This window comes from Malaclemys terrapin, chromosome 2 (genome assembly GCF_027887155.1).
Source record: "Malaclemys terrapin pileata isolate rMalTer1 chromosome 2, rMalTer1.hap1, whole genome shotgun sequence".
Classification (NCBI taxonomy): Eukaryota; Metazoa; Chordata; order Testudines; family Emydidae; genus Malaclemys; species Malaclemys terrapin.
This window is the reverse complement of record NC_071506.1, coordinates 162,431,460-162,454,011: the sequence shown is the minus strand read 5'-3', so window position 1 is coordinate 162,454,011 and position 22,552 is coordinate 162,431,460. Positions and strand designations below refer to the sequence as shown.

The 22,552-nt window shown below is 45.9% G+C and overlaps 1 protein-coding gene across 1 annotated transcript in view; it reads left to right on the top strand.

Moving 5' to 3' along the window:
- The first annotated feature begins 9,752 nt into the window (after positions 1-9,752).
- The window catches only part of UBE2QL1 (ubiquitin conjugating enzyme E2 Q family like 1), a 31,785-nt gene continuing 18,985 nt past the window's right edge, over positions 9,753-22,552 (top strand). The window contains exon 1 of the mRNA XM_054020594.1: positions 9,753-11,342. Within this exon, the coding sequence (XP_053876569.1) occupies positions 10,521-11,342 (822 nt within the window). The 5' untranslated portion in view covers positions 9,753-10,520. The remainder of the gene's footprint in view (positions 11,343-22,552) is intronic.

Sequence of the window (22,552 nt, the reverse complement as noted above, 5' to 3'; positions counted from 1 at the left end):
TCCACCAGTGCTTGCAGCACCACTGAAAACTACCCCTTGCGGTTTATGTACTGGATACCCTGGTGCTCCGGTGCCAAGATAGGGATATGGGTTCCACCTATCGCCCCACCACAGTTAGGGATTCCCATTGCAGCAAAGCCATCCACTATGACCTGCACATTTCCCAGAGTCAGTACCTTTGGTAGCAGCAGCTCAGTGATTGCTTTGGCTACTTGCATCACAGTAGCCCCCACAGTAGATTTGCCCACTCCAAATTGATTCCTAACTGACCAGTAGCTGTCTGGCATTGCAAGCTTCCACAGGGCTATCTCCCCTTGTTTCTCAACTGTGAGGGCTGCTCTCATCTTGGTATTCTGGCGCTTCAAAGCAAGTCACAAAGTTCCATGAAAGTGCCCTTACGCATGCAAAAATTTCGCAGCCATTGGGAATCGTTCCACACCCGCAACACTATGTGGTCCCACCAGTCTGTGCTTGTTTCCCGGGCCCAGAATTGGCATTCCATGGCTATAACCTGTCCCATTAACAGCATGATCTCCAAAGCGCCGGGGCCCGCGGTTTGAGAGAATTCTGTGTCCATGTCCTCATCACTCTCGTCATCGCGCTGCTGTAGCCGACTCCTCCTTGCCTGGTTTTTCAGGTCCCGGTTCAGCATAAACTGCACGATAACGTGCGAGGTGTTTACAATGTTCATGACTGCTGTCTTGAGTTGAGCGGGCTCCATGCTTGCCGTGGTATGGCGTCTGCACTGTTCACCCAGGAAAAAAGGCGCAAAACAGTTGTCTGCCATTGCTTTCCCAGAGGGAGGGGGAGGATGTACCCAGAACCACCCGCGACAATGTTTTTTGCCCCATCAGGCATTGGGATCTCAACCCAGAATTCCAATGGGCATAGGAGACTGCGGGAACTATGGGATAGCTATGGGATAGCTACCCACAGTGCAACACTCTGGAAGTAGACGCTAGCCTCGGTACATGGACGCACACCACTGAATTAATGTGCTTAGTGAGGCTGCATACACTCGACTTTATACAATCGGTTGCCAAAAAATGAATTCTGTAAATTCTGAGTAATCCCGTAGTGTAGACATACCCTTTGTCCATAACAGGGGTTGTGATTGACCTTTATTGTGGCTGTGTGGAGGAAGTACAGGAACTCAAGAGGATGGAGTTTGCATTCAGTGTGAACTAGGGTGTGGAGATTGGCAAAGTGGCCAACTGGGATGTGGTTGGCAATTGGCAAGAATCAGTATATAGTATGTTGGCATTTGGCATCTGCCATTACTTACAGGATAATAGAGTGCTCTGTGTACTCCACAAACTCTTTATCCAATTGTGCACTAATTTCAGTGTTTTGGTTATGATATTTGAACTCCTCATTGTGCTGGGTCCCAGCTATTTTCAGGCTTGCTTACACTTGGGAAATTTGACAAAAATTCCTCAGAGTCACTAACACTAGTGTCAGCTACACCAGCAACTTTGAGAGCCTTGAAGTAGACAGGACATAGGCTGCAGCCAATGTTTAAGTATCAAAAGTAAATTACATCTTTGTTTTGAGCAGTGCTTAAAATGTTGGCAGCTGCCAAAAAACGATCTATACTAGCAGCCGGATTCTCCTAACCACTGTATCTACTTTGTGTTGCTCAAGTGTACAAAATGGACTGAAATTGGCATAAATGGCCATCAGAGAACTCCTCTTGTGCAAGTGAGATCTCTGCCTCCTGTGTCAGCTTTGTCCTTCTGTCCCCTGCACAAAAAAACTCCCTTCCCGTAGCATAGCTGAAAGGAGGGAATGTGTTAGGAGGCAAAGGGACAGAGCAGAGCCCCACTTTGCATGATCCTCCACTACTGTAAGGTCACCTAGGCATGATGTAAAAAGATGTCTAAAAAGTCTGAAACTGACTATCCTTGTCTAAGCTTCAAGAAAGGCAACCAGTAAACAAACAGTATAGATGTTTAAAATTATTATAGTTTTAATAATCAAAGTGTCATTTATAATGGAGGCAAGGAACTTTGTTTTGTTTTAAATAATTTTTAAAGCGATCAGTGTTCCTTTTGGACCCCTCCTATTTCCACTGAAGGCAAAACTCTCACTGACTTCACTGGATCACTGACTTCACCTGCAGGATAGAGCCTTCAATGATACCATAGCTGAGAAATCAATACAGGTTGAATCTCTCTAATCCGGCACTCCCTGGTCCGGTAACATCCATGGTCCAGCATAGGTAACGACTCTGTGGGTGTTCCAGGGCTGGAGCACCCACGGGGAAAAAATAGTGGGTGCGGAGCATCCACAGGTGCCAAGCTCCCCCCTCTACCCCCTCCCCCCGTGCCTCTCGTGTGCTGGCGGCCTCACACTTACCAACTCCTCCTCCTCCCTCCCAGCACTTTTGGAGTGCCACGAACAGCTGATTCATGGCATCCAAGCTCTGGGAGGGAGGAAGGGGGAGGACCTGGGGCCGGCGGCTGGGACCCTGGGTGAGAGGCCAGTGGCTGAGACTTGGGGCCAGCATCAGAGCCCCCGGGTGGAGGGCCACGCTGGGTGCAAAGCCTGGGGGTGCTGCATCAGCCCCCGCACCTCCAGGGGCGGCAAGTTATATGGGCCTGTGGTGCCCATGCTCCAGCAATATTTAGGGCCCAGGGGCCCGGCTCCACCAATGTTCAGGGACGGGTCTCTCCCATGGCCCCGCCTGCTCCCCCCGCGCACCTTCCCCGAGCATCCTTGCCTGCACCCTGGGCAATGGGCGGCTGCCACCTACAGCTCCACACTGTGCTGCGCACTGCTGGCTCCCAGCATCAACTGTCGCCGCAGGGTCCTAGCACCCCCCAAGCACTAGGGCCACGGCATGCTGACTCCGATTCTGCTCTTCCACCTCGAATGGACGGAGCCTTCCCTTTTCTGGCGGGACCCTCAACCAGCACAGCCCCCTGCCCACTCCTGCTCCATGCTGAGCAAGGGGAAGCCCCCACCCCAATGAGACTACAATGAGGGGCAGCAGCAGGGGAGTAGGTGCACACCTGATGGCAGCCCCCTTCCACCCATCACAGGGGAGGCGAGGGGGCTTCCTGGACCTCAGAGGAGCACGTGTAGTGGCAGCGGTGTGAGGTGAGTGTGCTGCCAGTGGGGAGAGGGCTGGGGGGAGTCCTCCTCTCTGGCCCCAGACAGGGGTCAGCCTGCCTGCACCCCAAACTCATCCCTGGCTCTGCCCCACCCCAGAGCCTGCATTCCTAGCCAGAGCCCTCACCCCTTACACTCCAACCCTCTGCCTGAGCCCCCCCACACCCGAAACCCCTCATTCCCAGCCCTCACATTTTTACATTATTTAAATATATATATATAAGCTTCCAAGGCAGGTTGGGTGGGGGGCAGGACTTGGACCTGTTCTGGGCACCACCAAAAATTATACAAACCTGCTGCCCCTGTGCACCCCTACTTCCCGTGCCTATGGAAACCCTCTGGCACTCTGCATTGACCTCCTGTGGTTCAGAAAATTCTCTGATTCGGCACTGGTCAGTCCCAAGGGAGCCAGACTAGAGAGGTTCAACCTGTATAATGCTATTTGTCAATTATTTTTAGGATCTTGATTTCTAAAAGCTCTTTAAAATTATGGCAAATCAAACTGATGTCATTAATTTGTTTCTTCTGTTTGTATTAAATTAATCTGCATTTTACACCATATAACTTGTAAAAATGGTTATTGCAACTGGTTGTAACATGCTAAATTGACACATGCAGTATTACCTGACAAAACGAGTGACCTGTTAATAGCAAGGAGAAAAAAATAGGGATGAAAAGTAAAGGGTGTCTCCAAAATTCCTTAGAGTTGTGTCAAGAAGCAGTTACTCAGATCAAAAAATATGGTTGCTGCTGATAACATACTATGATTTGCACATATCATTTAAGAAGCCTGCTAACTTTCCTTCACAGTGTTTCCAAAATGGCTTAAAGGAGTTCACAAATCCCTCCCCAATACAGGCCGCTCTTCCAAACCACAGTGGAGGCCTCCCCAGGGCACACCAAGGGGCAGAGGACATCTGAGGCCTGGTCTACACTACGGGTTTAGGTCGACTTTAGCAGCGTTAAATCGAATTAAGCCTGGACACGTCCACACGACGAAGCCCTTTCTTTCAACTTAAAGGGTCCTTTAAACCGGTTTCTTTACACCACCTCCGACGAGGGGATTAGCGATAAAACCGGCCTTTGAGGGTCGGAATTGGGGTAGTGTGGACGGAATTCGACGTTATTGGCCTCCGGGAGCTATCCCACAGTGCTTCATTGTGACCGCTCTGGACAGCACTCTCAACTCAGATGCACTGACCAGGTAGACAGGAAAAGACCCGCGAACGTTTGAATTTCATTTCCTGTTTGCTCAGCGTGGAGAGCACAGGTGACCACGCAGAGCTCATCAGCACAGGTAACCGTGATGGAGTCCCAGGATCGCAAAAGAGCTTCAGCATGGACCGAACGGGAGGTACGGGATCTGCTCGCCATATGGGGAGATGAATCAGTGCTAGCTGAACTCCGTAGCAGTAAAAGAAATGGCAAAGTATTAGAAAAGGTCTCCAAGGCCATGAAGGACCGAGGCCATAACAGGGACACACAGCAGTGCCGCGTGAAAATTAAGGAGCTACGGCAAGCTTACCACAAAGCCAGAGAAGCAAACGGAAGGTCCGGGGCAGAGCCGCAAACTTGCCGCTTCTACGCGGAGCTGCATGCCATTCTAGGGGGTGCAGCCACTACTACCCCAACCGTGTGCTATGACTCCGTCAATGGAGAAACACACAGGGAAGACGGTTCGGGGAACGAGGAAGATGAGGATGGAGGTACTGTAGGTAGCTCACAGCAGCAAGGAAGCAGAGAAACCGGTTTCCGCAACAGCCAGGATATGTTTGTGACCCTGGACCTGGAACCAGTAACCCCCGAACTCACCCAAGACCCTCAGGGCACACAGGAGACCTCTGGTGAGTGTACCTTTGTAAATATTTGTAAACATTACACATGGTTTAAAAGCAAGCGTGTTTAATTATTAATTTGCCCTGGCAATCGCGGCCAGTACATCTACTGGAAAAGTCTGTTAACGTGTATGGGGATGGAGCGGATATCCTCCAGGGACATCTCCAGAAAGCTCTCCTTTATGTACTCCCAAAGCCTTTGCAAAAGGTTTCTGGGGAGGGCTGCCTTATCCCGTCCGCCATGGTAGGACACTTTACCACACCAGGCCAGTAGCACGTAGTCTGGAATCATTGCATAACAAAGCATGGCAGCGTATGGTCCCGGTGTTTGCTGGCATGCAGACAATATCCATTCCTTATCTCTCTTTGTTATCCTCAGGAGAGTGATATCATTCACGGTCACCTGGTTGAAATGGGGTGATTTTATTAAGGGGACATTCAGAGGTGCCCGTTCCTGCTCTTCTGAGCAGAAATGTTCCCCGCTGTTAACCACGCGGTGGGGGGAGGGGTGAAGTGATCATCCCAGAGAATCGTGTGTGGGGGGGGGTTTACTTGGGTTTGTGCCGCATGTTAACCGGGAAACCGCAGCCCCTCCTTTTACATTGAAAACCCATTTTAAATGGCCAACCCAATTCATCCTTGATATGGGAAATGCGCTGCTGTTTGAAACCTTTCCCGCATGTTAAGAAAGTTAAAAAAGCCAAAACACTGTGGCCTACCATGGCTGCCTGCAAGCCGAAATATGTTGCCTGGGGCACTGCGTGAGTGATCTCTCATACCAAACCGGCAGGCAGAGGAAAAATGCGACCTTGTAATGAAAGAGTGTACCCATTGTTCTCTAAAATGTGTCTTTTTTAACCACCTCTCCCTTCTCCTCTACCAGTTGCAAATGTTTCTCCTTCACAGAGGCTAGTGAACATTAGAAAGAGAAAACGTAGGACGCGGGACGATATGTTCACGGAGCTGCAGATGTCCTCCCATGCTGATAGAGCACAGCAGAATGCGTGGAGGCAGTCAATGTCGGACATGAGAAAAGCACAATATGAACGAGAGGAGAGGTGGCGGGCTGAATGGCGGGATGAAAAGAGCAAGTGGCAGGCTGAAGATGATAGGTGGCGTCAGCTTGCAGACAGACGGCAAGAGTCAATGCTCCGTCTGCTGGAGCATCAAACCGATATGCTCGAGCATATGGTTGAGCTGCAGGAAAGGCAGCAGGAGCAGAGACCGCCGCTACAGCCCCTGTTTAACCAACAGCCCTCCTCCCCAAGTTCCATAGCCTCCTCACTCAGACGCCCAAGAACACGGTGGGGGGGCCTCCGTCCACCCAGTCACTCCACCCCAGATGATCGCCCAAGCATCAGAAGGCTGGCCTTCAATAAGACTTAAAGTTTTAAAATGCAGTGTGTCCTTTTCCATCCCTCCTCCCCCACCCATCCCAGGCTACCTTGGCAATTATCCCCCTACTTCTGTGAGGAACTAATAAAGAATGCATGAATGTGAAAAAACAATGACTTTATTGCCTCTGCAAGCGGTACTCGAATTGGGGAGGGGAGGGTGGGGTGGGGTGGTTGGTTTACAGGGAAGTAGAGTGAACCGGGTCGGGGGGGGGGGTTTGGAGGGTTCATCAAGGAGAAACAAACAGAAGTTTCACACAGTAGCCTGGCCAGTCACAAAACTCGTTTTCAAAGCCTCTCTGATGCGCACCGCGCCCTGCTGTGTTCCTCTAACCGCCCTGGTGTCTGGCTGCGCGTAATCAGCGGCCAGGCGAGTTGCCTCAACCTCCCACCCTGCCATAAAGGTCTCCCCCTTACTCTCACAGATATTGTGGAGCGCACAGCAAGCAGCAATAACAATGGGGATATTCTTTTCGCTGAGGTCTGAGCGAGTCAGTAAGCTGCGCCAGCGCGCTTTTAAACGTCCAAATGCACATTTCACCACCATTCGGCACTTGCTCAGCCTGTAGTTGAACAGGTCCTGACTACTGTCCAGGCTGCCTGTGTACGGCTTCATGAGCCATGGCATTAAGGGATAGGCTGGGTCCCCAAGGATCACGATAGGCATTTCAACATCCCCAATGGTTACTTTCTGGTCCGGGAAGAAAGTCCCTTCCTCCAGCTTTCGAAACAGACCAGAGTTCCTGAAGACGCGAGCATCATGTACCTTTCCCAGCCATCCCACGTTGATGTTGGTAAAACGTCCCTTGTGATCCACCAGGGCTTCCAGCAGCATTGAAAAGTACCCCTTGCGGTTTACGTAGTCGGTGGCTTGGTGCTCCGGTGACAAGATAGGGATATGGGTTCCGTCTATGGCCCCGCCACAGTTTGGGAATCCCATTTCAGCAAAACCATCCACTATTGCCTGCACGTTGCCCAGAGTCACTACCCTTGATATCACCAGGTCTTTCATTGCCCTGGCAAATTGGATCACAGCAGCCCCGACCGTAGATTTGCCCACTCCAAATTGATTCCCGACTGAGCGGTAGCTGTCTGGCGTTGCAAGCTTCCACAGGGCTATCGCCACTCGCTTCTCAACTGTGAGGGCTGCTCTCATCTTGGTATCCTGGCGTTTCAGGGCAGGGGAAAGCAAGTCACAAAGTTCCATGAAAGTGGCCTTACGCATGCGAAAGTTTCGCAGCCACTGGGAATCGTCCCACACCTGCAGCATGATGCGGTCCCACCAGTCTGTGCTTGTTTCCCGGGCCCAGAATCGGTGTTCCACGGCATGAACCTGCCCCAGTGACACCATGATTTCCACATTGCTGGGGCCTGTGCCTTGTGAGAGGTCTATGTCCATGTCAATTTCCTCATCACTCTCTTCGCCGCGCTGCAATCGCCTCCTCGGCTGGTCCGGGTTTTGCCTTGGCATGTCCTGGCTCTGCATATACTCCAGGACAATGCGCGTGGTGTTCATAGTGCTCATAATTGCCACGGTGATTTGAGCGGGCTCCATGATCCCAGTGCTAGCTATGGCGCCTGGTCAGAAAAAAGGCGCGAAACTAGTATCTGACGGACCAGGAGAAGGAGGGAGGGCAGGAGGGAGGGTGGGCCAAGTGACGACATGGCGTACAGGTACAGGAACAGGGAATTAAAATCAAGAAAGGTGGCTGTGCATCAGGGAGAAACACAAACTGTCACACAGAATGGTCCCCCCAAAGATTAAACTTAAAACCCTGGGCTTAGCAGGCCGTTGATTTCACGGAGGAAGGGGAAGCAAATGAATACAGAACAAATATATTTTTTACATCTTAAGCTGGCAGCCGACGGTGCAGCATGACTGATAGCCTCTGCAGTATGATGACGACGGTTACCAATCGTAATATACCATCTTCTACCAAAAGGCAAGGGGCTGCTGCTGTGTAGCAATGCAGCCCCACGTCTGCCAGCCCCACGTCTGCCAGCCCCACGTCCGCCAGCACCCAGATCGCCCTCGGCCTCTTCTGGGTGCTTAGCAGATAATACTGGGCAATTGGCAGAAAATAGTATACTACGACTGATAGCCATCATCATCGAGACAGTAGCATGTCTGCCCAGGTGCCCATGATTGACAGCCACTGCAGTATGATGACGACGGTTACCAGTCGTAATATACCATCTTCTACCAAAGGGCAAGGGGCTGGTGCAATGCAGCCCTACGGCTGCCAGCCCCACGGCTATTAGTCATGCTACACCGTCTACCGCCAAAAGGCAGTTAGCAGCTGCTGCTGTGTAGCAATGCAGTCCCACGTCTGCCGGCACCCAGATGACATATGGTGACGGTGAGCTGAGCGGGCTCCATGCTTGCCGTGGTATGGCGTCTGCACGGGTAACCCAGGAAAAAAGGCACGAATCTATTGTCTGCCGTTGCTGTGACGGAGGGGGAGGGGCCTGACGACATGTACCCAGAACCTCCCGCGACACTGTTTTGCATCATCCGGGCATTGGGATCTCAACCCAGAATTCCAAGGGGCGGCGGAGACTGTGGGAACTGTGGGATAGCTGTGGGATAGCTACCCATAGTGCAATGCTCCGGAAGTCGACGCTAGCCTCGTACTGTGGACGCGGTCCGCCGACTAGAGCACTTAGAGCATTTTATGTGGGGACACACACAATCAGCTGTATACAACCGATTTCTATAAAACCGGCTTCTATAAATTCGAACTTATTTCGTAGTGTAGACATACCCTAATTCTGTAACAGATTTATTCCTTCATCAAGTACTGACTTGACATAGATTTTATAGAATATAATATCAACAGGGACACACACACTGGCCATTACTATGTATTCACTGATGAATAGCTGTATTTATTTTTCAGCTTTTGCCTTTCTTCCTCCCCAGCTGAAAGTGTCTCTCCTCCCTTTTCAGTCTTTGAAGGGGAAAGCGGTTGTACGGATCCAGCACCCAGCGATCACGTTTCTGATACCGATGGTTGTCTTCTCTCTGTGCACAGTCACAACCCCATGGGGCCACATTAGCCTGGGCGTTTGGGGGGAGCAGGTGGGCTGAGAAATCTGTAATGGGCTGAGAAACCTGTTCATGTTGAGGGGATGAAGAGGCGGCGGTCCCCAACCAACTCCCCACCATTATTAAAGGAACATTTTAATTCTTCTCCAGCCAGTGGCTCCTGCCACCGTACGAGCAACAGCCTGGCCCCTCCCCAGTGTCCCGCCTCCTCCTCCGCCTGCAGAGCAACAGACTGAGCGGCCTCTGCAATGTCAGCTCCGCAGAAGCGGGGAACCTGCAGAGACAAGGCAGGGCGGGCGTAGTGCGGGGGCAGTTCCCCCCAAAGCGCTCCCTCCCTCTGTGCCAGGAGAAGGTAAACGGAGGGAAGGGGGAAGGACGGCTTGGGCTGCGATCGGAGATTCCCTACTCCCCTCACCCGCCTTCTCGCTGTATTACTCCGTCAGCCCAAACTAGCCCCGTCGGCACACGCAGCGCCCCGAGCCTGGCTGGAGCGGATTCCACAACAAAGAGCCGGGGCCAGGAGCTGCCCGGCTGCCGCCGCTGAGAGGGAAACGGGGAGGCAGAGGGGGATACTCAGGAGCCGAACGGATCCCGCCGTTCGCAGGGAGAAACCTGCAGCCGACAGAATCGAGAGCGACGTTCACGCACCAGCTGGAGGAGGAGGGAAATCTGGTACCTCAGCAGGTCCAAGGCTAGCGAGGGAAGGGAGGGGACGCGGGGAAGAAGCAGCGAAGGGTAAATCCCGCGGGCAGAGCTCGTGGCTCGATATTAACTGCAGGTTAGTCGGTAAGCAGCCGGCCATCTGCAGGAGAAGCACCTCTCCGGGTGTGTGTGTGGAGGGGGTGTCCCCCCTTTCGAGGGGGTTATGGCCATAGCAGTGGAGCTCTGGTGACTCCGGGAGCAGCTATAGTGCTGCAATGCTGCCAGCAGCAGCTCCGGTGAAAGGAGGCGTCTGAGTAGAAGCTGCATCGCCTCTCCCCATCGTCTCTCTGTCTCTCCCGCCCTCCCTGCTCCGGGCTCAGACGTTTCTGTCGCCCTCACTCACGCCGAGGAGCGCCCTGCTCTCTGCAGAGGGGCCACGCCGGGGCTCGCCAGGCAGCGACTACAACAGAAACCGCCAAACACAACATGGCCACTCTGCTCCGGAAAATCGGGCTCATCCGGCTGCACAACAGGGACACGGAGGATCCCAAGCACCATCACCACCACCACCGCAGCAGCCAGCAGGGCTCCTCGCTCCGAGCCAAGGGCAGCCAGAAGAACTGCAGCAACAAGCAGCAGGGCAGCGCCGGCTGCAGCAGCAGCAGCAGCCCCAGCAAGGAGGGCAGCCCAGCGGGCAACAAGGCCAAGAAAGTGCTGGAGCTCTCCAAGCAGCCGCCGCAGCAGCCTGGCTCGGGGAGCCACAAGGAGAAGCCCCCGCACCACAGCGCCAGGGAGTCCGGCTCGGGTAAGGAGCCCAAGCCGCAGCTGCTGCCGGGGGGGAGCAGCAGCGGCCGGGCCAGCTCTGCCCAGCTGGTGGCGCCCCCGTCGGGCTCTGCCCCGCTGGCGCCCCTGGGCAGGCAGCAGCACTGCACGCAGGTGCGGAGCCGGCGGCTGATGAAGGAGCTGCAGGACATCGCCCGGCTGAGCGACCGCTTCATCTCGGTGGAGCTGGTGGACGAGAGCCTGTTCGACTGGAACGTGAAGCTGCACCAGGTGGACAAGGACTCGGTGCTGTGGCAGGACATGAAGGAGACCAACACCGAGTTCATCCTGCTCAACCTCACCTTCCCCGATAACTTCCCCTTCTCGCCACCCTTCATGAGGGTGCTCAGCCCCCGCCTGGAGAATGGCTACGTGCTGGACGGCGGGGCCATCTGCATGGAGCTGCTCACCCCTCGTGGCTGGTCCAGCGCCTACACCGTGGAGGCGGTCATGAGGCAGTTCGCAGCCAGCCTGGTGAAGGGTCAGGTAAGGGGGTGGGGGACCCCGGGGTTCTGTGCGGTGTCAGCTGTTTCGGTATTTGCAGGGGTTTAAGCTCCCATTCCCGCACAGCCTGCTCCCTGGATCTGACCTCCTGGGCCAATGGCTCCCTGTATGACCTTGACCAGGTCAAGATACCAAGGCGAAGGGTCACCCGCTCTCCCTGTTCCTCAGTGAAATGGGGATAATAACACTTCCCTACTGCACAAGGGCGATAGCGTCAGTCATGTGGGTCAGGTGCTTGGAGAGCCTCTCGTTTCAGTTACATGCAATGGTAACAGCGGAGGGGGAGAGATCTGAAAGGAATGGCTTAATCCCCCCTTTTATATATTTTGTCCTGTAGCTGACATTATAATTTGCTAAATATATAAAGCTGCTGGAGGAGCCATCCCCAGTAGACAATCCCTTTTTATTGAGCAAATTATCTTCCAGATTTCAGGTGACATTTGTTCTATCTTGAATTAAAGCCTCCTTCCACTAGTCAACCTAGACTGGCTGGCCTCCTGCTTTAGACAAGTATCCCTGTGATACACTGCCTTGAACTGCTGCTTCCAGACTTTTATCTGGCTTCTTCCTTCCCTAGCAAGAATTGCACAGATAAAATACCAGATGGGATAGTGGGCAATTATTGGGACTCCCTCAGCACCTGGTTTTTGACAGCTCTAAACATAGGTTTGCCTCTTTGACATTAGTTACACTCAGGCTACAATTCTTGCCCAGTGCTGAGCTATCAACATTGCTGTGCAGCTTTAAAATCTTGTTGTCTAAAAAACGAATCAAGTAATTGTTTACTATACATTAGGTTCATAATGGCTAGCCCTGGAAAAGATCTTTTGAGTCCTCCAGCCAGAACAGAATATGTAGTTCCTCAACAGAGGATGTACTAGATATCAAATGATGTTCTGCTCTTAGCCAAGAAGAAATACTACTGTTGTATTCCTTTTTCTCTCTCTCCCTTAGAACACCATTGAAAATGAGATTTTCATGAAATATTTATAATGAATAAATATTTTTTGTGAGATCTCTCGCCAGTCCTTCTTTATGTTCATTACAATGTGCAAGTTACCTGTGTCTATGTAAGGTGGTTTTCTGATCATTTAGTTATGCATCCGATGAAGTGGGCTGTAGTCCACGAAAGCTTATGCTCTAATAAATTTGTTAGTCTCTAAGGTGCCACAAGTACTCCTGTTCTTCTTTTTGATCATTTAGTGTGTCCTTGAAATGCTGTCTTTCCACTTTGCCCACACACACAGGTCCATGTCCTCTAGCAATAGTAGACAATGCAAAATGTTCTTTCCGTTGAACAAAGGTAAATAAATTCACTGGATATCTTTAGGGTGGGTCATTTGTTTAATAAATAATTACATTATTGTTACAGATTTACTCACATTCACTAATGGGACTGCTTGTGTGAGTAACTGCTCATCAGTAGCTTCACAGACTGGCCCATAAAGGAGGTGTTTATTTAGATTACTTTACTTGAACCTTGTCTGACCCTTTTGGGAAAGACATTTCCACAGTCCTCACCTCCTCTTTCAGTCTGGCTCTAGGTATGCTACACATTTATTCAATTAGTTTGTACTGTATGCCTTGTTTCACTTGAAGATGTCAATTTCCATAGGTCACCTTGGAATTCAAAGAAACATCTACCCATAAAAAAGAGGCTTACTTAATTTATAATAGATCCATGGTATATTAAACCTCAGTAGTATCTGTTTTATGTCCCATTACTTGTTATTCACTCTTTTTACAGTGATCATCTTTTCTCATTGTGTTTGAATAAGGACTGAGAAGTATTATGTTAAAATCTTTCAAACCAGTTCTTAAACTATTGAAATATTTTTCTGTGGTTTGTTTCTACCCCTAAACTGAAAAGGGTCAAAGGAAGGTTTAATGGTATAATTTTGTTTTAAATGTTTTGTTTATTCATAACATGGCTCAATATGAAAAATTTTAAATAAAATACTTAGATTACTAATCAATTAAACATTAGTCTTGAACACACTGTAAAATTTCACAATCTTCTTCTTTTAATCACCAAAAGGATTTCTGAAATAAAATTCTGTTTTCTGGTTGCAAAGGAAGGATGGTTTCTTCAAAGCAAAGTTTTTCTTTTTTGTTGAAATAAATCTGTTCAAGCCAACATTTATTAGAGGTCTGCCAGCAGTTTGATCTTAGGTATTTAATATGAAAAAGTCATGTATGTATATTGATGTGTATTTGTGAGATAAAGTAAAAATGCTCAATTAAAATTATTGCCAATAATTTAATAGGCAAGTAGCCATAAAAGGGAAATTTGAAAGCCATGCACTGTGCAATGCAAGTTAAAATATATATTAACAGTAATATAATATATACTTGTCAGTTGTAGCCTGATAATCTGTGATAGATTACTATCCTGTAATAGAATCCATGCACTGTGTAATGAGAGACATGTTTTTTGTAATCAGACTCATGTTATATAATCTTGATTCCATTGCATAAGTGCAACAGCTGAAAGTGCAGACACTTTAGAATCCTAATTCCATTTTTATATTTTAAACATTATCTTCTCTTGACTATTAGTTTAATGGGAACATATATCTTAATGTCATAAGAATATAAATGTTGAAAATATATAACCACTGATCCTGCAAAAATGTACATGGTTAATTCTTATCATGCTGCAAGTAGTCACATTGACTTCAGTGAAACTAACTGCACAAATAAGGATGATTCGTGTCAGATTAATTAACTAATATCTGTACAATGGTTTAGCATATAAAACATTGTAAAAATGCTAAATATCATTATTATTTAAGTAAGGGTTTGAAAGAGTAGGCCCTTTCTGTAGACTAGAAATGACAGTGCAAGAGTAAATGGTAATTACTAGCATACAATTCCATTGAAGGATTATGAAGCTATCATAAAACATGCCAGAATAATGCAACATCAGAATTCCTCATTTGAATTCCAGCTTGGTAGTCACCACTAGCCTGGGTATTAACCCTTATATTGGGCGTTATCTTCAAAGGAATGCCATGCATGGAGCTCTTGTAGGATCTGGCCCAATATGAGCTCAATTCTGGTCCCACAGAATTCAGTGGCAGTCTTTGACTTTAATGGGAAGTGGATCTGACCCACAGAACAGTTACAGGATCAGGATCAAAAGTAGCACTTCCATTGTTAAAAGAAGATTTAAGATAATATATATTAAACATTCTAACTATTAAGAATGTAGAGTATTTCACATGAAAGAATTCTAAATATATATGCCCCAGTCCTGTAAGCAATTAGGCAAGTATGTATCTTTAATAAGACTTCTTATATGAGCAAAATTACTCAAGTGTGTCAATGTACCATTTGAGATGTTTGCCTACTTTTTTCATTTTCACCAGTTTGAACAATATAACTAGGCTGGTTAGTTTCATTTTTTGTCTCTAGTCAAGCCCACTTTTTGATATTTATGTACAATAATGCTGTTCTGTGCTAGTTTCCAACACTAGAGGGAATGCTTACATTTTGTGTTGAAAATAAAAATGCCTTTCAATATATTTCTCATATTAGGGTTTTGTCAACAAAAACTAAGCAAGTGAACCCTAACCATTAAGCCAGACCTGTCATGCTTGATAGAGTCCAAATAACACTCATTCACTAATTCTAGGAGTTTATAACTTGCTCTAAAAATTTGCCATGGGTTAGAGTTTGCCATACAACATCTCACTGGGAAACATACTTTTGTTTATTTTTACTATCTTTGTGTAAGTTGTTCCAGCCATTTATACATTTTAGGAGTGCCAAAAACAAAAAGATTGTGTGTGTATAGGCCCTGATCCTGCACAGTGAGAATTTTTCCGTTAACTTCAGTGGGCACAGGCTCAAGCCCTTGCTTTCAAAGACTCTGGTCCTGCCTAAATGTAAGCACCTGAGTAGTCCCTTTGAAGGATTGGTGCCTTCAGTTCTAACACTGCTTTGGGATTTTGTTTTGTTTTTTGTTTTAATTTTGGGGGAAAAGATAAAAGATTTTGCAGGCCACAAAACTAAATAAATAAATAAAATAAAATAAGACAAGTAATTATTTTACTTGACTAGTTAGGAAAAAGAAATAGACAAACTTTGTATAGGAGGTATAATCCGTATCTCAAAGAACACACATGTAAAAATAACTTACTGAGTCAACAAGATTACTACCGTTACCAAATAAAAAAGGTCATGATATTGATATTTATAAATCTATCTTTGAAAGCCTTTTTAGTTTGCATATTTAAGACATGGCTCTAAGTTCTATTTAGATTACTGCACATGTACTATAGAGTATTTAGATTATATAATGTTGATTGATATTTTAGTATGCAAACTAATATTGACACAAGAGAAGAGTTATTAAAATGAATCATGTCATTGAGCTAAAATTGATCAGAGTATCTCACACATTCGCAAGTAGGTCTTTGTTTATACAAAACATTTGTTGCAAATTAATATTAATAGCCTGATTGAATTTCTTTCATTGTGGAATTTACAGTTTTAGATTTATGGACTCCCAACTTTTTATATTGAGTGATAATAGCATATTTGATATGTAAAAGTAATAGGACCCAGTCTTTTCCCCATTGATGTCAATGGCAAAACTTCCATTAACTTCAGAAGGAGCAGAATTGAGCCCTTCCTTAACCACAATGGTGTGAGTTAATGGCATGAGACCAGTTCCATTGGTGTTGTACTTAAAGTACTGCACAGGATCTTTTCAGGGGGAATAAGACAAAACGCCACATTTATTAGTAATACATGTATTTATTAACACTGTATTATATGCATATAATATATTACACTTACACTCACACACACACACAAACACACTCTGTCTTGTTGTTACCAATTAGTTGCTCCCCTTAACTTCACTGGCCAGGTGAGTTAGATGAGGGAGGGGGTGGAGCTGAGCTTCTGCCGATCCGGATCGATGCTCCCATGTTGACAAGACGAGACCCGGGGTCCTCTGCAAGACACCTTACTTTTATAGCAGCTTTCCTCTTATGCAAATCTATACCAGATTCAAACTCTGTGTCTGTGCCTTTGTGCTGCTTTCTTCTGAGTGGTTTCAGAGTAACAGCCGTGTTAGTCTGTATCTTCTTCAAGTGGGCTGTAGTCCACGAAAGCTTATGCTCTAATAAATTTGTTAGTCTCTAAGGTGCCACAAGTACTCCTGTTCTTCTTTCTTCTGAGTGTTGTCCCAATGCTGCAAAGAGGGTGTTTCCAAAAGAAGGTGCTTGCTTCTAACCCCAGAGGCCGTCAGTATGTCTGCTGCTGTCTTTAATGAGCCCACTTGACACGTTTTATTGTCCTTGGGTCTGGCTCCCACCCCTCTCCAACAGTTGAGGCTGTCTGGAGGTGCTGCCTTCCATGCCTTGCTCATCCACACCTCATTCATTCAACAGGGTAATTGATTAAAGGGGGGGGGGGGGAAGGAAGAGCTCTTGTTCTACTGCTAGCAAAAAGAAATTTTTCTTCTATCTTATTCTATCCTTAGGGGCTATAATATTATACCAAGGGCAATGCAAAGTTTCTATATGAGGCTTTGATACAAAGTCCCATGAAAACAGAGGTCACACGTGGGTAGACCCACCACAAGGTTATATGAAGAGGCACAATGTAAAGTTATATGAAAATTATCACAGATTTATCTACATTGGGAGTTGATGGTGCTTAGCACCTTGCAGGAGGTTCTCAATACCTCAAAGGGCTGGGCCCATATTTTCTGCCTTAACTCTGGATCTCTCTTTTAAAAAGATTATTGGGCCATGCACTGTACTTTAAGAAGGGTTGTTATTATTATTTATTTATTTATTTATTATTACTGTTATGTAATTGGTTCCTGCTGTACCCATTGCTGACAGTTTGGTGAGCAAAACTAATGACTTGTCTATACTTAAAACGTTGCAGTGGCTCCACTGTAGTGCTTCAGTGAAGATGTTACCTACATTGACAGAAGGGGTTTTCCCATTCATACAGGTAATCCACTTCCCTGATAAGCAGTAGATACATGAACAGGAGACTTCTCCCATCAACCTAGTGTTGTTGTCTACACTGGGGGGTTAGGTCAGTTTAACTGCAATGCTTGGGGTATGGATCACCCTGATTTCCTAGTGTAGACTAGGCGTAACTGCCTGCACCAGAGTTCAAATCCTGACCCCACTGAAATAAATGACAAAACTCCTGTTGACTTTAGTGCGGCTGGGATTTCACCCAAAGAGTTAAGATAGCTTTAGAAGAATACATCTGAATATCATCATCTGACACTGCATCAGGTCCTGGACAGAATATTGTTTGTTGTCTTGGAGCACTCTTGACCCAGCAGAACCTTTTACATCTATGTGGCTAGCCTTAGGGAACTGCACATGTAACTTGTAGCAGATGAAGTGAAGTCCTTTATTTGGTCTTCAGAAATTTGTAAATCATTCTAGAATAGTAAGTATTGTCCTTACAATATTAAATACTATTATTCACTGAATAAAGAAAATGGGAGTAGTGCCAGTCATATAACTGTAATAAAAAAGCAGAGTCTGCTGTAGCTCACATTTATTTAATAATATGATGCATGACTGAGATCAGTGCATATCCCTTCAAAGTCTGATGCTATCTTGTTACTTGCAAACAAGCATTCTTCAAAATTTATCCCAAAGCAGTTACTATTGCTATAAAAGTAATTGAACCATTTTATTGCAGTTTTGCAAACTGTGTAAACACTCTAGATGATAATCAGATAAAATAATGAACATCCCTAAGGCTCAACGAGAAAATTTTAAGTCCTTAAATCAACTAAACCAAAACACCTCCATTTTATATTCTGCAGGAAAAAGTCATAACTTGTTTTCTTTAGTGAACTAATATAGTTTCAAGAGAATTTTTTTCCTATTTCCTATTTTTTGTTAAAAAAGTTCTGTTTGAACTGTCAAATGAAGCCATGCTGCTTCACAATATAATGCTTGAATCTGTTTTATTAAAATGATGAAAGAAGTATGGCTGTCAATGTGGAAATAAGAAATCACAAACCACTCATTTTATTTAAAAATTGTTGAAGTAGCAGGAAAGAATTACCTAATTGTTTCATAGAATATCAGGGTTAGAAGGGATCTCAGGAGATCATCTAGTCCAACCCCCTGCTCAAAGCAGAACTAATCCCCAGACAGACTTTTGCTCCAGATCCCTAAATGGCCCCCTCAAGGATTGAATTTACAACCCTGGGTTTAGTAGGCCAATACTCAAACCACTGAGCTGTCCCTCCCCCCTGGGGACCCTAGACTGGATTAGTAATACTGCTGGGCTGTCCTGCCTTTAGTCACTGTGTTTCATGTGTTCTCTATCTGGGAGAGGGGACAAAATAGTTTAAGATAATTACCAGTTAAATGATGACTCTGCAGGTTGTGGCATTTGTAAAGCTTCCCTGTTGTAAAGAATATATGCTGCTTGTTTTTGTATCAAGTAGGACAAGTATGAGAATGCAGATAGGACCTAATGTCCTAAAAATAGGAAAAAACTAGCTGGGAGTGTTCTCACATGTTTAAGTGTCTAGAGCTTGGGGGGAGGGATAGCTCAGTGGTTTGAGCATTGGCTTGCTAAACCCAGGGTTGTGAGTTCAATCCTTCAGGGGGGCCACTTGGGGATCTGGGGCAAAATAAGTACTTGGTCCTGCTAGTGAAGGCAGGGGGCTGGACTCAATGACCTATCAAGGTCCCTTCCAGTTCTAGGAGATGGGATATCTCCATTAATTATTATTATTTAAGCAGATCAATCTAGGTTTTTTTTTTTTAATATGTAACATTTTATAATTCAGGTTATAATGTAAAGTGTACATTCAAGCATCTTCAAAAATAATTTGTTTCAGCTGTCTATGAAATGTATACTAGAGTGTATACTTTACAAATAGAATGTATACTATATAAATTAAAGTAATTAGTTACTAATTTATTTTTCCATTTTTAAAAGTGCACCCATCACAGTTGACTCTCCATATATGAAACTTAAAAACACTACAACATTAGTTAATAGCATTTTATTAAAATGAGATTCAGTCACAGAATCCATCTGTTAAACATAACCTAAATATCTCCCACCTTTACCCTCTGAAGCAAAAGCCTGAGCAAACAGATGGACTTTTTAATAGACTCCACCTCTTTCAGATATGAACGGTGGAAATGAATTCCAAATCCATGAGCTTTCACTAACCTCCAGACATTCAGTCTAAGGATTGTTAGCATGGACCCATCAGCTAATTTCCACTGCTGCAGTTATCCCTAGGAAGCTTGGTAGTCATAGGCTTGGTGTACACTACAGAGTTAGGTCAATGTAAGGCAGTTTACATTGACCTAACTCTGTAAGTGTCTACACTACAATGTTGCTCCCGCCAGTGTAAGTCGCCCACTACATAGACCTAATAAATCCACCTCCATGAGAGGCATAACGCTTAGGTCAATGTAGTTAGGGTGATGCAGTGTCTCTGTATGTAGACACTGCGTTACTTTCATGGCCTGCTGGCTATCACAGCTTGGGTTGTCGGTGTCCCACAGTGATGAGGATGAACACCACCGCACAGGAGGCAAAATGTAGATATGAATCACCACAGTAATTACTGTGGAGGATGTACGTCAACTTAATTTAGGTTGACTTAATTTTGTAGTGTAGACAAGGCCTAAGATAACCAGAACCCAAGCCACACAGAGCTTTATACATTACATTTAGTATGTGATTGCTTTCTGTTAATTGGTTATGCCTCCTGGGCTTACCCCAGGTGAATGACTTCAGGCATGGGTGGTGAGGACAAGTGTTTAGAACCATGATTGAGAGCAACATTTAGTAGTATGCAAGCCTATAAGAAATGACAAAGGTAATGATCATTAAGTAGCAGGCATGTCACATGAAAGGATGTGAACTTTAAGCAGAAAAAATAAGGAATATTACTGAGGGCTTGTCCTTGCTACCAGGGTAAGTCGACCTAAGTTACACTACTCCAGCTATGTGAATAATGTAGCTGGAATTGATGTCACTTAGGTCAACTTACTGCAGTGTCTTTACTGTGCTGCATTGACAGGAGACATTCTCCAGTCGACTTCCCTTACTCTTCTCGGAGAGCTAGAGTACCGGGGTCGACCAGAGAGCACTCTGACATTGCTTTAACGGGTAGACCCGCTAAATCAACCCCTGCTGCATTGATTGCAGCAGCGTTGATCTCCCCGTAGTGAAGACAAGCCCTTAGATACATGAAGAAAATCAGGTATGTCATTAGCAATCTGAGAGCTATTTTAGACTATAATTTATGAAGCTCGGATTTTAAACTTCATCTTTTATTTGTACAATTGAGATGCTGGAAAGTGATATATGATCTGAAAAAACAACATCGTTCATGTGCATTGTGCTGCTGTCCTGACTGTAGAGTGTATTATTATGCAAATTTATTCTGTGGAGTGGGAGTGGAGACACAGGGATTCCAACTCACTGAGATAGGAAGATGTCTTAATTCTTTTAAACAGAAGGGAGAAAATAATCTTCACTTTATCACTTTATCCCTTCAAAGTATACATAGGGAAACAATTCTAAAGATTTTTAAAATATTCTAAAGTAGTACCATATTGTTAAAAATAATGGTCAAATTAGTGAAATCATTAAAATTGAGAAAAATTACTGTTTTTAAAACGTACTTTCTTGGCACATAGAACTAATTCTCCCTTGCAATACTTGGCTGATACCCTGAATAGATGATTTCTTAAGAAACACCTGCTTTTATCACAGCTGATTAGATGCAATTTTGTATGAAGAGCCTGAATCACACAAGTAATCCCCATTTACTTTAGTGGGGCTGCTCACTTGAGTGAGTTGTGTAGGATTTGCCTTTTTTGTCAAATATTGTAAAGAATCACACTTCTGAAATAGGAGTCAAATCTTGAAGGCCTTACTCAGGGCCTAATAGTCCTCTCTTGCAGGAAAATATGTGGGAGGAGCCACAAGGTGCTATTCTGTAGAGCAGGGATAGTTTGGTCCTCCTGGACCAGGATATGAGGCTACCCTCCAACCCTGAAAATCCCCTAGGATTGGAACACATCCCAGGGGATCCACACAAGGACAGGGACTTCCATGTGGAAGCTCTGTTTCTGCAGTAGTTTTGGCCTTTGCACCATTAGAATCTTATTGCCAGATCGTTTGGCCATGGCTGTCCCAGGGACACCCCTCAATTATATTAGTTTTCCAATAAGTGCTCCACCAGGCTGGGTGAAAGGATGCATCTCCCCCCTCCCCCCACCCCAAACCTGCCCATTCTCCCATACAGATCCCAATCAGCAGGATCTGGCAAAGGGGGAACACAGCCATTAGGCAGCCGAGTCCCCTTTACATGTGGAAAGGGGAGATCCAAACAGAGGGATCACAAAGGTACAGTTCTGACTCTGTTTTTACTTAAGCAAAACATCCATTAATTTTGGTGAATATTTTGCCTGAGTAAGAACCTAGTAAAGATTGAATGAAGATGTATAGTTTGGTCCAAAATGTTTAATAAATGTAATGTATAAAGGATTGAACTGTCATGATTGTTTAATTGAATGCCAGGTTTTTGGTGAGCATTATGATACTGCACAGCCTGTGTCCTCTTGGGTCTGGCCTGACACAAGTTTAAGTGGTACTTAAAGTATGTGAGTAAGATAATTGCACTCCGTGGGCTCATTACTACAAGGTGTCAAACACTTCTGTGCTGTTTTGAGCATCCTCAACTCTCACTGAAGTTTGTGGGAGCTGTGAGCACTCGGCATCTTTCAGGATTGAGCCCCACAGTAGTATCAAAGTAAACAGGCCTGGCTCAGAAAGCAGGGAAATCTGTACCCTGTTCAGGCTTGCTTACCAGGTATCCACCCTTCTGTCATTACTATCATGACAACAGCATGAAAAAAGGGCACATTCTGAGAGGAGAGGGTGCATCTTGGTGGAAATGAATTTGCACCACACTGCAGCATGCACAAAAAGCACCCATATTTTAGATAGCAAAATTACTACAGTTCCAGAGTAGGATCGAGATCTCTATACAGTTTATGCCACTCCAGATAACAGCCAAGCAGTGGGGAAGAGCACACACAAACAAATTGCACACACATACATGCATATATGCCTGCTGTCAAGGCTCCTTCCCCACTCTGAACTTTAGGGTACAGATGTGGGGGCCTGCATGAAAACTTCTAAGCTTA